Raw genomic sequence first — 16,153 nt, 5'->3', positions numbered from 1 at the left:
GGAAACGCCCATATATTAATATTTACCAGCGTGCAATTCTATTCGACAAATTATGAACGACCACTCCCGCCTCATTAATATTCAACAAGGCGCCGTTTTTCCCTGCGTTCAATTCCGAAGTGGTCCTCCCTATGCCCTACTCCCTTCGAAGAGTAAAGCTCTTGATGTGTAAACTCTAGAGGTTAAAAACGCTGTTGTACCTCTCAATGTGTCCGTTTAAAATTCACTTAGCAAAAGAAGCTATAAAAACAACGTCATTTTCTCTTTATTTGAAGTGGCGTTTTGTATGGTGTCCCCTTCCCGAAGGGTCCTTCGGAGTGCGATGTGTCCCGTTTGAAACGCACCATTTGCATTTTGACAGGTAGACGTAAACGGAAGCGGAAATTTCCGCTGCCCTCTGGAAAAGCGTCTCATCTCTCCTCCCGTCCATCCTCCCTAAAGGTTGGTATATTAAATATACATTTATCCTATATTTACCAATGATAAATCCTATCGTCGAGCGGACACGAGACGTTGATCTAGTGCGCATTATCCATGCGGTTTATTATTTCTTGTGTTTAAGGCGATGCCTCCCTATTCAGCAAACCTATATCAGCTGCTGCAGGTGTCAGATTGCAGTCAGGGCACGATCGGACATCACTGGTGCATCAGTTTCGCGGTTGTCTGATAAATGATAGTATATGACATATACAGTATATTTGTTCGTTTAAAATATTTTAGTGATAGCCATTAGATGCTGATGCTTTTATTACCTGATATTTGCTATCTGTAGCACTGCAAAGGTGTGTCGATGTACTGTTGAAAACAGCGTAATATCTAGAATCATGTTGCTTTGTTTTTATTCTAAATACAAATACTGTTGTGTCCAAAACCATCACAGCCTGTATTAAAACAGATCCCTAATTGCTGCAGGGTTTGCCTTCATAAATCTGGTGTATAGGACTTAGGTCACCATTGAGAGCACATGGACTGAAGTCCCTATTTGTGACTGAGAAATCCTGTCAACCGCCAGTCTTATACCCATTGCTAAGCAGGTACGCTGGTAGTTTGTTGTACATTGTAATATAATGGGTGGCTAGGTGGTTACAATCACAAAACAACCCAAAACTGTGTTTACAAGACACGAGAGCTCTGTCATAACCACACTTTTGAAGATTTTCTCTAACATTAATTTTGCATAGCTTTGTGTCTGCCTGCACATCAACGGTACTGTATTTTATATTTTATGCATGATCTGTTCAAAAATCAAAACCGTTATCTTTTCAAAAAGTCCACAGACAAACACCGCCATCATGACTCACTCGATGCTGCGACGACAACTGAAGAACCTTGTTCAGAACTTTTCTGAGGCAGAAGTCAAGGTGAGTTTCTAAACTTCTCATTCATTCAGAGTGAGGTCACATTTATCAAGATAATGCCATGCTGAGTTTTTTTGTGAATCTGTTGTTAAGGTTCGAGAAGCGACTTCTAATGACCCCTGGGGCCCTTCTAGCTCCCAGATGGCCGATATCGCGGACCTGACGTACAATGTGGTGGCGTGTAATGAGATTTTGGCAATGCTCTGGAAGCGCCTCAATGATGACAAAAATTGGAGGCACGTGTACAAGGTGAGTGGGAAGGTGAAAATGGGTGGCAGAAAGGAAAACTATTTTTGTTCAATAAAGAGGTGCAATACACCCTGTTGAGAGAATCAAACTTTTAGGCTGCAGCCTGCTCAGACTGTTTGAATATTTATAGCGAGTCATGGTTTTTGTGACCGTTTTGCACAGCCGATCATGTTACCCAGCGATCAGTGGCTGTTTTTTTCTGTTCGTAGGAGCATTTGTGCTGTCGTTGCAGTGTTTGATTATGCGTAGGAAGGATTTTCCGTTCAACATCAACACCGTGGCACATTTCATTGTCTGATCTTTACTCATGGCTCAAAGTGTCTTTTGCTTTGTTAATACATAGCGAAGACGGAGAAATACGGATTGTATTACACTTCACTGTTTATTGTGTAGTGCATGCATTTTTTTTTACAATTATTATTAAACAAATTAACAAACTGACCCATAAACATGATTTATACCTCAACAAGTTTCACATAGTTACCAGTATAATGTGAAGACGGTATTTATGGAAATATTTGTTGGGCCATTTTTTGTTTATATCTGTATGTAAAATATTTTATTTACGGTACTCTTATTTCTCTTTCTTCCTCCGCAACAGTCTCTAACCCTTCTTGAATACATGTTGAAAACCGGCTCAGACCGCGTTCCCCAGCAGAGTTTGGAGAATATCCATGTTATTAAAGCTCTGACAGAATATCGCAATACAGACAAGGATGGAAAGGACCAGGTACAAAACGTTTTCTTCTCTCATTCCATGAATGATTTTTTATGTACAGATGGGGTTATGAGTTTGTCCTTTACAGGGGGTAAATGTGAGAGAGAAGGCAAAGATTGTGCTAGTGCTGGTTGAGGATGAAGATAAGCGGAAGGAGGAGAGAGATCTCGCTATGAAGACGAAAGACAAGCTGGCGAAAGCTCCCACTGGTAATATTGTCGTGAAGCTATAAACACTTCTGGTAAACCTAAACAACGGTTTTCAGTTTTTTATGGATAATTGTTGCTAATTTATAATCCCATTTCGGGATTCTGTGTCACAGCATCTTCAGCTACAGGCCCAGAAAAAGAGAAAGCAGAGATTCCTCCATACACAGGACTTCCCTCTCTGGACAATATCCCCTCAGTAGCTGATCTGACCGCTGCTATGGCCAAGAAGAAGGAGGAGCAGAGACGCCTGGAGGCAGAGAGGAAAGAAGCGGAGAGACGGGTGAGAGCCACTAGTTTTGATGTTGACTGAGATTTGGTGTGATCCGATTTAATACTTAGGTTGACTGTGGATTCCACCATCAGGCAAAAGAGGGCGACACTGAGCCAGATCTTTGGGAACAAGCTGTCACAGCAGCTCCTCCGTCCGGCTCAGATCCCTGGGGAGCTCCATCAGATGCATCAAATGAATCCGCCCCTGCATCCTCTGACCCGTGGGGGGCGCCTTCTGATAATGGCAAGGAATCCAGTCCAGCTAGTAAGGATCCTTGGGGTGAATCCTCTGATTTAAAAGAAAGATCTCCACCTGCCTTCAATGATCCTTGGGGAGGATCAGCCAGTGCTGAGAAAGAATCTCCGCCTGCCTCCAATGATCCATGGGGTGACACTGCTGGACTTTCAGAAGATAAACCCAATGCTGCGAATGATCTTTGGGGGTCTCCAAACGAAGCGCCAAAAGACTCTGAACGAGCCAAGTCGGATCCCTGGGCGGAACCAGCAGATGTACAGGACTCGGCTCATGCAGCATCAGACCCCTGGGGGGCACCACTCGAAGCACCATCATCCAGTTCGGATGATCCATTTGGTGATGGTTCGAAAGGAGATAATGACCCTTGGGACACAGCAGGTTAGGATGAACCAGTCCATAAAAATAATGCCCTTGCAAATTGACACTCTTTCTAAACCTTTAATTTTGTACCTAATCCTTTGCTTTCTCTCAGTATCTTCACCACCCACTGCTAATGACCCCTGGGGAGCCCCATCAGCTCCAACCGATGCTGTGACAACAATTGACCCTTTTGGTGATGGTAGCATGTCAGATCCTTGGGTAGCTCCTTCTGGGAACGGTACTAAAGCAACCATTTATGTTTGTTTGTGTTGTAGTTGTATCTTTTTGGTTTATGTGCATCTAGTCTTAACTTTACAATATACAGCCTGTGGACTGTTTAAAAGCGGTTCAATGCACATTCCATATCAATTATAAATATGGCAAGACTTTAACAAAACTGCATGGTTCAGTCTGCTGGGAAACAAAGTCATCTTTTCAATTTCTCAGGCTGCAGTTTGTGTGCAATAAATCGTATTATTTTAAATTAATAACTTAGATATTCAGATAAAAGGTATTTCTTCAGTAAGACTTGTCTTCATTTTTTATATTCAGGTAATGAGACCAAAAAGCCAGCATCCTTCCTTGGAGAAGGTGCTTCGTTGGTGGACTTGGACTCTCTAATGTCAGTCAAGCCCAAACCCAAACAGCCTCCCCTCAATGCCATCTCCGCCACTACTCAAAAAGCCCAGGGTAAGGAGGGCTGAGAGATAGAGACATTGACCATAAGACTGAGTGAAAGAGAGAGAGAATTACTGTATAGTATCTGTTTATTTTTGAGTGTTTGTGATTCAGTGTTTTTCAATCGTAGAGTTCATATAGTCATGTGTAGCATAACCTGTACGTAGTTGATATATTCCATCTCATCCGGTTTATTCTTTTTATCCCCATTTCTATGCTATATACTTCCCTGGTCCCTCCTTCCCCATCAACCCTTTTTGGTTCGTACACTTTAACTTTCATCCTTCCCAGGTATTTTGATGGCCACTTGCATGACCAAGCCTTTGGGCGACAACATGTCCAATACAAGCAGTTCCACTTGGCCTTCCAGCCCTAATCATTTTGGTTTTAACCCCATGACCCCTCACTCCAGAACCCTCTCTCCAGGTCCCCAAAATACAGTCCTAAGGGTACCAGCTCCCCACATTGCATCCTCAACACAAAGTGCCAGCTTTTCAGCTTTACCAGTGCCCAGCATGGGTTTTTCAATGGTTAACACACACGCAGCACCTAGATTGCTACAGCCGAGCACTGCAGGAGAGGTCTCACCGATATCATTCACAGGAATGCTCTTTCCATGCCCTGGAGTTCCACAGAAACCTCCAGTGGTTTCAGGCACTGGCACTGAACAGGGAAATAACATTTTTTGAGTTCTCCCACTCCCATTATCATTTAGTCACCCCTAACCTTCCCATATGATTCCCCTTCCTCGAACCCAATCTATTGTATGTGTGTATAAGTGTGTGAAAATATTTAAATATCGATGAGCAACTCTACTGTAAGAAAAGCATGCATATCCAAATCTTTTCAACCGGACTGACAAGGAGGTTGAAGCTGGTGTTCATCAGTTTTATGATATTGATCCGGTACATCATGGAATCTTAGAATGCTGCTTATTCGGTTTGTTTGGTTATCGATTAGCTTTCCGGGTTTTGAAAAGTTGGATATGTTGTTCTGATAAATATTAGAGATGAGAGGAAATTCCCATGTTTATCCTGAAACATAACTGGATATGTGTGCTGTGTTTTGAAGAATGAGATCCGGCTGTAGACACTAGTTCATTGAATATGAATCCGCATTGAATATGTTTTTAGATATTTTATTGCATCACTGTTAAATTTCCCATGTGCAGCATTCTGTAAGGATTATTGATATTGGAACATCTTAATTTATTATTATGATGACGATAGATGTTTCAGGTAAGTGGTTTAGCTTTTAATTGAAATGAAAGATGTAAGAAAATGAGCATTTGAATTTTGATAAAAAGGAAAGTATTCCTTCTGTATAAGATTATTTATTAAGATGGTTTATACATTAAATGCTTTTGCTTTCTTATGGTTGAAATTTGTTTATTTTTATTAGAGATTTTATTTATTTATTTATTTATTTATTTGTGCTTATGTATTGTTAAAGAAGGACAACGATGGAACAATCATAATGACATAACTTTTTATTTCATGAAAAAAACATGGCCTACTTGCATTCTCGACAATGTCTACTGTTCCTCATTAGTAAAGTTACAAGTTAAGTTACGGGTGTATTTTATTACAAATAAATATATTTATTCTACCAGCTATGGTAAAGCTATGGTGTTACCTGTGAAAGTGCACAATTTAAAATTAAAGTGACAAAATCATGTTAAGTATGTGTATTTCTTTTTTATTTACAGTAAAATGAATGTTGAGTTATGCTTTCAAAGGGTCGTCATATGCTGATCGGTTTGCACAGTAATATCCGTACTCGTACTCTTTCTTTAAAAAATGGTATCCGTGCATCCCTAAAAAGACTGGATGACGCAGCTTGGTATGTGATTATATCACACATATCATTTAATACAGAAAATGCTCGACTTTTGTTCTATAATGTAGAATTATAGATGTGCGTTTTAAATCCAGTGCACGTGATGTTAACAATGGTAGCGGAGTGGTAACATTAACAAGAAAAATTTAAGTGTTTTACACAGTGTTGCAGTTATTATAATAAATGATTTATCCATGGACACAGTTATTTTTTTATCTTTAATCAAAAAACATTAAGCTCCTCTCCCCCTCTCAACAACAACTCTTCACCACATGATGTAAGCAACAAAAAAGAGGTAGGACTATACTGACTGTCCAATGGCCAGGCATTTTTAGCCCTCCCCTCCAGGCCCAATTTCCAACAAACCAATCAAAACGGGAAGGCCCCGCCCTACAATTTGTCTAATTTCAGAAGCCATTTCACTCGGATATCAAATTCAAGGTCTAAAATTCACAGTAGAATATTCATACTGTATCTACATACAGAATAAAGCTCCTGAAAATAAAATAAACAGTACCATTGGTGTTGGCTGTAGTTCAGGATAATACAAATATCTGAAGAGTTGTTAAAGTTACAGAACAGGAAGAAACATACGAGAGCTTGACATTTTGTACATCTAAAGAGGAGTATTAATTAAACGGCTTCATATAGAAAAGAGGAAGGTCGTAACCTGGTTGTAAGCGGAAAGAATGAGAGAGATTTTCAGTAATAGGAAACTATAGAAACAGGCAGAATGGAAGGAACAGATGGACTTGGGCGGATTAAGCGAAATCTGGGTGGGTTTGTGAAAAATCACTTAAGAGGGACAGAATGAATAAAGGAAAAGACATTGAGACTGTGAGGTAACAAAAGTGAAATTGCAGAGAGCCGTATCTGTCTTCACAGATGAGGAGGTAAGTTTCTTGTACTTTGTCTAATCATTGCTAATAAATTCACTTATTAAAAGTTATGTTAGAAAAAATGGTCCCGGTAATATTATTTCATAAATATGTAAATGTTTTATTTTATGCATAAATCAAGCTAAAATGTCTATATTTCTAGTAACAACTGACCTTAATACGTAGATTGTCTTTTATAATATGGTCTGTTTACTTTATTAAGGTTCCTGGAGGACTCAAGGAGAGACAGACCTACCTTTCTTCTTAAGATTAACTGAGGTCATGAAGGATTAAAGAAATTGAAACCATGATTAAGAAATGAAATGCGTAAGAAATTCCCAGAAAATTGAAGATCAGGTGGGATGGGTATAAACGATGTGAAGAACAGAAGTCTTTCTTCATTGATGGCTTAAGACTCGATTCATCTATTCATCTGAGCTGAAGTAACATGATGGAGACACAAATGACACTTGCTTTGGCCTCCATTCTTGGATTTACAAACCTCTAAACATTCATCATGAAGATCTTTGTCAATTGCCAGGCTCCTCTCCGTTGACCCATGGTACGTCCCATCCGTTTTCAACCAAAGTGTTTATTGCTTTATGTAGCTTTTCTATATTTCATCAGCTTTGAAAAGCTATGAATGCAAAAATATTAGGACCGTGTTGAGAGACATTTTGAGTGTGATTTTCAATTAAATTACATTTTATTTATATAGTGCTTTTCACGATGTGCATTGTTCCAAAGCAGCTTTACGGGCGAAAATAAGAAAAACTGAAAAACACAAAAAAAGGTAAAACACAGCACAGCACAGCACATGGTGTTTCTAAAACAAGCTAAATTATTCTAGTAAATAATATCTTATACAGTCTCCCGGTGGTTTATTTTGCATTAAGTGAATGCTTGGCTGAAAAGATGTGACTTTAATCTAGATGTAAATTAGGAGAGTGTGTTACGTATGAGAAAGCTCGACCCCCTTTGGTGGGTTTAGTTATTCTAGGTGTTTTCAAAAGTCTGGAGTTTTGAGATCTTATAGAGCGTGATGGGTTGTAGTGTGATAGAAGCTCTGTTATGTTTTCATTATATTTTCCTCCCTGATATCCGGATTCTCGTTCTTTTCTCTCTCTCTCTTAAATTCTCAGCTCATCTCAAAAGAACTTTCATTTTGTTTTTACATCATCAATTTCTATTTGTTTTCTCCCCTCACACAAGCTCCTTTCTGATTTATAATGCCATTCCTGTGCAGTTTCTCATACACAACTGCCCACATCTCTTCCTCGATTCTCTTCCTCCCCTCACATTTGTTAAGTCCATCTGTAGGTGGAACTGTGCACAGTGCTTCATTTACAGTCTTGTGCTTTCTCTTTCCTGCAGCGTCAGATTTAACAGCATCTTTGCACAATGTTGGAACGTTTGTCTCGGAGGAATCGTTCCTTCCTGTCTCTCTCGCTGACCTCGCTTGCCCTGGCGCTCTCCGTCTTGGCCTTCTGCACCTCTTACTGGTGCGTGGGAACGCACAAAGTGGTCAAACCTCTTTGTCTGTCGCCTGTCAAAATGAAGAACTGCGGACAGAACAACAGCCAGCCATACACAGCCGGTAAGAAACTGGAACACAGATGAAAATGAAAAAAGTCGCAACTGAGAATAATAAACTGATTGCTAATATGAATTCTAATTGAAACGTATTGCTACCATTATGCTTTAAAGGGATAGTTCCCCGATGAAAGTCATGAAGTTGTTATAAACCTGTATACATTTCTTTATTTTGTTGAATATTTGGGAGAATGCTTGCAACTGAGATTTCTGGGTTATCATTAACTACAGTAGTAGAAAGAATTATTGTTTACTTTTTTTTATTTGTTGAACACAAAAGAAAATATTTTGAAGAATTTAGGAAAACAAACAGTTCTGGGGCACCTTTGACAACCATTTTAATGGGAGCCCCAGAAATCTAAGTTGCTAACATTCTTCCAAATATTTTTCATAATTCAACAGAACAACTTGAGTAATTCATGACAGAATTTTCATTTTGGGGTGAACTATCCCTTTAAGCAACATTGAAGTTAAGTTTGACAAAATAACAACATGGAGACATTTTTGTGCACTCTATTTAGTTTATTAGTAATTCGATAAAAACGGATAAAACTGGTTAACTTAGAATTAAATAACTTTGCACCTCAAAAAGTTTTTCAGGAGTACATAGAATTATCAGATACGATTCGCCTCGAATTGAACAACATGTCAATCTTATTTTTCAACCACATAAAAAATGCTTTAAAACAACCTACTGCACTTTTAGACTGTATATATATGAGAGATTACATTCAAACCCTTGTAACATAATCATCCAGGTCAAACCTATGCAAATCTGTTGGACCACTATGACGCAGATTAACACCAAATCTATAGGTTTCCATTCAGACTGATGTTGAGATTGAAATTGAGTTTCGATCCCATAAAATGGCAGACGAGATGTCAAACATATTTGATTTACAAGTAACTTTTTCTTTGCACTTCTATAGTGTAAACTGCAATGATGGTATGTGTATAAAATGAATAGGTTTGAAGAACGTGTGACCTTCTTTTAATCTCATATCATTTTTGTTTCCATCACTGCTCTTTGATTTAGGTAGATTGTAGCTCAACTGTGTTAACAGCACATGCCCTTGTCATGGGAACACATATACTGATAAATTGTGTATATTGAATGCACTGAACAAAAGTGTCTGCCAAATTTCTATGTAAATTCTCTTTCTGTTCACAGAGGCCCCAACACCTGATCCGAAGGAAGATTCAAATGTGACAATGTCCCCCAAGAAGAAAGAAGAACTGGCCCGAATAAGAGCCAACAATCTGGCAAATGCTGTTCACTACATCTGGGAGACGGGAGAGGACAAATACATGCTGCGTTATTTCCACACTGGGTTTTGGCTTTCCTGTGAGAAGCACAATGATGGAAAAGGTTTGTTATCTGAAGACTCATGATCCATTCACTTTGGTTTTGCTTCCTTTGGATGGAAACTTTCATTGTCACTGAATTTGATTCCAGTGCATAAAAATGAGGAACAAACATTTTTAAAATCTATCAAAGCTGTTCTTGACACTAATGTCCCGATTTAGCCCCTCGAATCCTACTTGTGGCCTGTAATTTGTCCGGCACGGGGTCACCTCATTTCTCAACATCTGCTGCTATCTTACACAACACACGATGCCACAGTTAAAGTTGCCCAAGTTGTATAATTCTTCTCACTTTTTAAAATGGGAGTAGATCAAACACAGAATATATTCTTTTTATATTTTCACTTAGCAGATGCTTTCAGCAACTTACAATAATGAGAAAAAAGCTATTTTTATCAGGCAGGGAATAATATGAGATTTTAGAGACAAAACCAACTGGAAGATTTAAATTTAAATTTGACTTAGTCATTCCTGTGCCGTTTCGTGAGATTTGCACAGCTGTAAAAATGTGACGTAGCAATGGGATTGCTATTGTGTGATGTTTTGCAAAGATTTTGTAATGAAGGTTTTCTCAATGCCCAGGTGAGAAATGCCGGAGCTTCATCGAGCTGACCCCTGGAGAAACACAAGGTGAGATTTCCATGAGCTGTACACCAGCTATTACACAGCTTTAAAAAGTTGACTTATGCCCACGTCCAAGTCTCTGATTCATATCCTGTAGGAGTTCTGTGGCTCTCCGTGATATCTGAGTTTGCGTACATCAGCCTGCTGGCGATGGGCTTCTTAATGATGTGGGTTGAATTGCTGCTTCTGTGTCTGAATAAAGAGATGTATGCGCTCAAGATCAACGCTTTTGCTGCCATTTGTACCGTCCTATCCGGTACGTCTATGAGAGTTCTAATAGCATATCTCATAGTTTTTTCGGGAAATAATCTGGTTCTGAATCAAAGACAAGGAGAACAACATGTATGCTGCGTAATTTCCAGGCATGATGGGAATGGTGGCGCATATGATGTATACAACCGTGTTCCAGATGACTGTGAGCATCGGGCCTAAAGACTGGAGGCCTCAGACATGGGACTATGGTTGGTCATTTGCGTGAGTTTTCTTTCAGTCTTTTTTTGCTCTACTATTGTCTGCATGATATACCTATTATATAACGTGGAGTCCAAAATCCGAGATTATGATTGGAATTTTAAATAGTTTGGGTATTTTAAAGGTCATTGGTGCTTTTTTCACAGGATGGCGTGGATCTCCTTCAGCTGCTGCATGGCAGCGGCTGTATTCACCCTGAACTCTTACACCAAAACCCTGATCGAGATGAAGCACCGTGCCCGCATCCGCCTGGAGGAGGCCCGCGCCGCCAGCCACGCCCCATCATACGATGAGGTCATCACGGCGGATGGCGGGAGCCTCTATTCCGTCAGCCGATTGGTTCAGCAGTGCCACAAGGGCACGCTCATGGACACCATGTGGCCCCTCAGAGAGCATGTGCCTGACGGGCCTATGTCAGTTACGAATCCCCATGGACTGGTACTGGTGGGGGGGTGTGGAACGGAGGGGTGCGAGGACTGTGAGAGAGAACTGGATGACATGGAAGGCACGTTGGAGACGGATGAGAGAGGAGGGGCGGATGAAATGTGCTAAGGAGATGAACAAACATAAGACTCAAGTGATGCTTTTGACAGTCATATTGTTTACATTTTGGGTGGATATCAATCTACATATGGCTCACGTGTAGTTGTTTCTGAATTTCATGCTCGGATGGAGGAAAGTATTTACTGGTGTTTTAAGCAGGGGTAGAAATGAGATGTATAGTATGTATATACAGTATCATGTATAATGGATTTAATATGTTGTATAAAGTTGTTTTATATTCAGTCTGCATTGGTCAAATGATATATTCCCACAAAAAAAAAGATTTTATTTTGCTTGCCATATTACTCTATTTCCATAAATTTATCCATGTGATTTATGTTATTTTACTAAACAAATGAATTATTTAGTTTTCCTATGAGTGCCGCACAATGATGCACATACAAAAGAGCACATACTAAGAGGTCTATATGTCCTACACAGAGGGCACAAGAAAAAGAGACAGGGTTGTACCTCCAGTAGAACTGTTATGATTTCCTAGATTTCATCTGGATGGCACATTTTGCATCTCCTGGCTTTCTGGGTCTGTGTTATTTTTGGATGTCATTATATTTCACATTTTCAATAAAAGCACTGAACAACAAAACATGACGTAATCTAAATACAGAACAAGATGGGCCGATGGAGAGATAACAACGAACAGCTGAATTTCGGCAGCTTTAGACAGATGTTTGAAAATCTGGACAGAGGATTATGTGCATAATCTCCCCAGTAAGAGACAGAGATCAAGCGAAAGAAAATTGAAATTACAAAGAAATTTCAGACATCTCAAAAACAATGCATTGTAGTACATGAATGAAACATTACAAACTTTGGTTAAACATTAACACACAATCTCAGAATAAATAATATTATGAAATATAACCCACTTGGATGTCTAACTGTACATGGAATCGTGGCATATGTGTGCAGATTATCAGCAATATTATCAGCTGAAGATAATATTGAATGTTAGGTGTTGAGGCAGAATATTAAATAAATAAATGAGGTTTACTTTAAATTTAACAAATAAACAAATAAAAGTGAGTAAAATACATTTCTGTGTTGTAAAGAATTTTATTTCTAAAATAACTTTTAACTTTTACCTTTTATATGTCCATCATAAGGACTCCAGTCGAATGAACTATTTTGTCAGGTAATATGAAAGTGATATGATAGATTTATTAACTAGAAACTACTTACAAAAGGCAATTCTACTGTTAAACAAATATGTCATCCAATCTTTAAAATGAAAAATGCAGTATTCGTCACTGTCAGACTGAAATCTTGTAGTTCTATTTTTCATGATTTTATTTTTATTCATAAATCGTTACTATTGGTCAGATTTAACCAATAAAAAGTATTAAAAAGAGCTTGTCAACTTTGACAACTTTGCTTTTTCATTTCTTGGAAAGTGACAGTTTTGGAGATACGAGGTTTCAGATATGTACATTACCAAGAAATTAAGCATGAGAAAATTAGTCATGATTCTGTCATTTATTGTCATATTGAATTAACCGCAGCGCCACTTGGCTTGATGATACACCCTCAATGAATTCGCCCTCTGCAAGTCGTTCTGCGTGTGAGAAAGAGAATTCACTGTGTTAATGTTTACCGTATGTTGACTGAACAGTTCACCCAAAATAACAAAATTATGTCATCATTTACTTAAGTTCTGATAAACACAGAGAAAGATATTTAGAAGAACGCTTGTAACCAAACAGTTCTTCACCACCATTCCCAGAACGTTTGCTTTACATTCTTCCAAATATCTTTTGTGTTCAACAGAACAAAGAAATTTACAAAGAAATGTATCATATATGGTAGTCAGTGGTGGCCAAGAACTGTTTGGTTACAAGCAGAACTAAAAGAATTATTCAGATTTGTAACAAGTCGAGGGTGAGTAAATGATAACAGAATTTTCATTTTTGGGTGAACTGTCATCTGATATCTTTACTTCACATCCCAATTAACCTTACCATCTTCTAATCTACAAATCTTACCATTGTCCTTTTTGCCAAATATGGTCCAAAGTTTTTCGGCTCTCTTCTCTGCTGTGTTCTCATCATTGGGAAGATCTACAAGCTTGTCTTTGGGTATGAGTTTAAAAATGGCCTGATGGGAAATCAGAGATTGTTAGACTGAAACTTCTATACAATATATACAATTAATATGCAATATGGAACATCTTACATAACCAATAACTTTACATGTCATTTTAAAATGCATTTTTTGCAAATCTGACATATATTTTGATTAGGAGGTTGTTCTTGTTCTAAGAAATAAATGTCTCGGTAATGTGATTCAGAATAATTAAGATTAGCACAGAAAGTAAAAATCACCTGATCTTCACATCTCATAATAAACATCCCTTTAGCTATTTAAATATATGCCTTAAAAGCTTTTCCATTAAAGCTTGTTTGGTAAAGATATATTTGGCTCACACCAATATGTCTTACCTAAGAACAAACAAGTATTCTCAGCCTTGCCACAAGGGGCGCTATAGAGGGCATTATCACAAACAGTTTTCAATCATTTCTGTAATATTCTCGCAACTTTATTATCACACTTTGGTTGGTTCAGTTTTTGGTTAAGAGATGTTCACTCAGTGGTTTTCTCACTGGGGTTGTTTGGTCCAGATGGTATCAGATAAATGAGTGTTATTATTATTTAGCTGTTCATTTCTTTCTATTGCATCTCTGCCCGATATCAGACACATCATGGGAAACTGATCAGCAATTTCACAATAGAAACCTTAACAGTTGGCATGTCACGGCCTCAGCCTCGATGGTCTTAACTCCGGATTGCACATTGAGGAGCTTATCTTTTTCACAGTCCCCCACTACTGAATCTTTCTCCCTTCATCTGCAGTGACTATATTAAGTGTAAAGTCACTCCATCCATCTAACAGCTGATCCTGAGTCATGTTTTATGCTTTAATGTTAAATGCTCCTTAGGGTGCAATGGCCACAACAAAATAAAATTAAATCCCATGCACCAATAAAATAATTGGACTGTAGACACAGAGCCCTTTACTTTCCAATTAAACCAATCCACTTCCCATTCAAACCATTAAATCCACTAGAATTTATGTGCTAAGGATAAATAATTGCAAATATTTACTATAACATCATCTTTAATCTTATATGAACACTCAACATTCTCTTACCTGACAGAGTTCGCACACTTCAGTTTTTGCGATGTAGCCATTCTTGTCGACATCGAACAGGGAGAAGGCCCACTCCAGCTTCAGGGCTGTCTTTGCTGAAGAGGTCATGTGAAGAGCTACAATGTACTCTTTAAAGTCTAACGTCCCATCGTCATTGGTGTCGAAGGAGCGGAATACATGCTGGGCGTAAGATTTAGCATCACTGTCAGGAAAGAACCGAATGTAGATCTCTACAAACTGATCTTGAGAGATGCGACCAGAAGGACACTGCTTCTGGAAGTTCTCATACCACTGCATGATCTCGGCTTCAGTGAACTTGGTGTTCACCTTGAGGTCATCCAGGATCTCTTTGGAGAGACCTTTTTTCTGTGAGTTGCCCATTTAGGACCAATGCCTTGAATGATGCCCTTTATAGAGATCGAATGGTTTGTCGGTCCCTTAAAGTTTCTCAAGTTTAGGGCCCCCTATAAAAACTGTGAAAAACAAGAAGCGAAGGACAGAATATTTTATCAGAAAATGCGTGACCAAATGGAACAACATACCCTTCATCAAACATTGCACAAAAGAAACGGACAAAAACTAATATTTGTGACCCTGTCTGTGAAATAGGCTACAGTATCAGAATCTAATGTTCAGATAATGAGCATTAAAGTTTGATTTCAACCATTCATTTCACTTTGGTTTTCATCTTTGTCATTTGTCTTACTCTGTCAATTTCATAGATAGGCTTATTAATGTTAGATGTTCACAGAATGTTTACATTTTGTTAAATGATTTGTTGGCCAACAAACGACTTCTGCTTGGTTTTCACAGGCAGGGTCACATTTAATCTAAAAAAATCATTTTAGATTTTTATTTGTAGTGACCCCTCAAAAAAGTAAATGTTTTCATGAAATTCCCCATAGACAATTCAGTCAAGTCTATCTCTCTGACTCCCTCTACTGAGACCTTAGAGTCAGTGTTGTCTAAATGAAAGCGTAAAATGCCTTAAATCAGAAACAAAATGTTCTATTTTTATTTTAAAAGAAACCAGCCCGCCTGGTCACATTTTTGTAAGCAGCAATACAGGAATTGTAACATTCTTGTCTTTGTGTCCGAAGCTTACCTTCTTTCTAACCGAAAAAAATATTCTTTAATCTAAAAGCTTTTGACAAAGCAATCATTCAATCGATATCATAAATATAAGAAATTCACAAAATCAGACTGTAGGAAGTAATATACATATATAAGATATAATGTATCACAATGTAGATGATTAACTAAGATAAATCATTGCGATCAAAAATATGCAACACTCAAAATAACAAAAAACAGATGCGCTTAATCACATCGCCAACCTCAGAAAATAGCAAAAACATAACTGTATGTGTAACGCATACTTACATTTTGTTGTGGACCAAAGAAGGAGGATGAGGATGTGAGTATATCATATGGTGCAGGAGTAATGAACTGCTCCTGAAGGAGGTGGCTACCTCTCAATACTGGATTAAGTCAGACAAGATTCCATAAGGTTCAGCCAAAAATAGATTTCTGGAATGATACCAGTTTTTTTAAGTTTAAGCTAAATTGTAAATAT

At 38.3% G+C, this 16,153-nt stretch overlaps 3 protein-coding genes across 7 annotated transcripts; 2 read left to right on the top strand and 1 right to left on the bottom strand.

Annotated features, from left to right (window-relative positions):
• Nucleotides 1–104: 104 nt before the first annotated feature.
• On the top strand, nt 105–5,777 carry epn1b (epsin 1b). Of its 3 annotated transcripts, XM_079484139.1 has the most exons (12): nt 364–441; nt 563–642; nt 913–1,034; nt 1,271–1,361; nt 1,452–1,607; nt 2,209–2,337; nt 2,414–2,534; nt 2,648–2,814; nt 2,898–3,438; nt 3,533–3,658; nt 3,973–4,110; nt 4,390–5,771. In XM_079484139.1, exons 4-12 carry the CDS (start codon nt 1,293–1,295, stop codon nt 4,785–4,787), a joined length of 1,845 nt encoding a protein of 614 aa, XP_079340265.1. In that variant the 5' UTR covers nt 364–441; nt 563–642; nt 913–1,034; nt 1,271–1,292; the 3' UTR covers nt 4,788–5,771. The 3 variants fall into 3 exon arrangements, with proteins under 3 accessions (XP_079340263.1, XP_079340265.1, XP_079340264.1); XM_079484137.1 differs by lacking the exon at nt 563–642 and having other exon boundaries at nt 105–441; nt 4,390–5,777; XM_079484138.1 differs by lacking the exon at nt 364–441 and having other exon boundaries at nt 621–782.
• Nucleotides 5,778–6,744: 967 nt separating this feature from the next.
• LOC306910676 (germ cell-specific gene 1-like protein) lies at nt 6,745–12,005 on the top strand. 2 transcript variants are annotated; one of them, XM_079485410.1, is made up of 9 exons: nt 6,745–6,830; nt 7,039–7,377; nt 7,566–7,608; nt 8,190–8,412; nt 9,580–9,777; nt 10,356–10,403; nt 10,495–10,653; nt 10,760–10,871; nt 11,015–12,005. In XM_079485410.1, exons 4-9 carry the CDS (start codon nt 8,217–8,219, stop codon nt 11,418–11,420), a joined length of 1,119 nt encoding a protein of 372 aa, XP_079341536.1. In that variant the 5' UTR covers nt 6,745–6,830; nt 7,039–7,377; nt 7,566–7,608; nt 8,190–8,216; the 3' UTR covers nt 11,421–12,005. The 2 variants fall into 2 exon arrangements, with proteins under 2 accessions (XP_079341536.1, XP_079341537.1); XM_079485411.1 differs by having other exon boundaries at nt 7,534–7,608.
• On the bottom strand, nt 8,915–16,060 carry rcvrn3 (recoverin 3). 2 transcript variants are annotated; one of them, XR_013788187.1, is made up of 5 exons: nt 15,961–16,060; nt 14,578–15,050; nt 13,412–13,523; nt 11,883–12,984; nt 8,915–11,416 (listed from the first exon to the last, which is right to left on the bottom strand). XR_013788187.1 is itself a non-coding variant. In XM_079485412.1 (4 exons), the coding sequence occupies exons 2-4, from the start codon at nt 14,956–14,958 to the stop codon at nt 12,902–12,904; spliced, it is 576 nt and encodes a 191-aa protein (XP_079341538.1). In that variant the 5' UTR covers nt 14,959–15,050; nt 15,961–16,057; the 3' UTR covers nt 11,591–12,901. The 2 variants fall into 2 exon arrangements, 1 of the variants encoding a protein (XP_079341538.1); XM_079485412.1 differs by lacking the exon at nt 8,915–11,416 and having other exon boundaries at nt 11,591–12,984; nt 15,961–16,057.
• Between the last annotated feature and the right edge of the window lie 93 nt (nt 16,061–16,153).

This window comes from Barbatula barbatula (genome assembly GCF_947034865.1).
Source record: "Barbatula barbatula genome assembly, chromosome: 21".
Classification (NCBI taxonomy): domain Eukaryota; kingdom Metazoa; phylum Chordata; class Actinopteri; order Cypriniformes; family Nemacheilidae; genus Barbatula; species Barbatula barbatula.
Note: the sequence above shows the minus strand (reverse complement) of the source record. Positions and strands in the feature narration are given on the sequence as shown.

Excerpts from the sequence above, each read along its gene's own strand:
- epn1b (XM_079484137.1), top strand. The coding sequence starts at position 1,293 with ATGACTCACTCGATGCTGCGACGACAACTGAAGAACCTTGTTCAGAAC. Across the intron at positions 1,362-1,451 it reads TTTCTGAGGCAGAAGTCAAG|GTTCGAGAAGCGACTTCTAA; the intron begins GTGAGTTTCTAA and ends TCTGTTGTTAAG. Across the intron at positions 1,608-2,208 it reads ATTGGAGGCACGTGTACAAG|TCTCTAACCCTTCTTGAATA; the intron begins GTGAGTGGGAAG and ends CCTCCGCAACAG.
- LOC306910676 (XM_079485410.1), top strand. The coding sequence starts at position 8,217 with ATGTTGGAACGTTTGTCTCGGAGGAATCGTTCCTTCCTGTCTCTCTCG. Across the intron at positions 8,413-9,579 it reads CAGCCAGCCATACACAGCCG|AGGCCCCAACACCTGATCCG; the intron begins GTAAGAAACTGG and ends TTCTGTTCACAG. Across the intron at positions 9,778-10,355 it reads GAAGCACAATGATGGAAAAG|GTGAGAAATGCCGGAGCTTC; the intron begins GTTTGTTATCTG and ends CTCAATGCCCAG.
- rcvrn3 (XM_079485412.1), bottom strand. The coding sequence starts at position 14,958 with ATGGGCAACTCACAGAAAAAAGGTCTCTCCAAAGAGATCCTGGATGAC. Across the intron at positions 13,524-14,577 it reads AAGTGTGCGAACTCTGTCAG|GCCATTTTTAAACTCATACC; the intron begins GTAAGAGAATGT and ends ATTTCCCATCAG. Across the intron at positions 12,985-13,411 it reads ATTTGGCAAAAAGGACAATG|AACGACTTGCAGAGGGCGAA; the intron begins GTAAGATTTGTA and ends TCTCACACGCAG.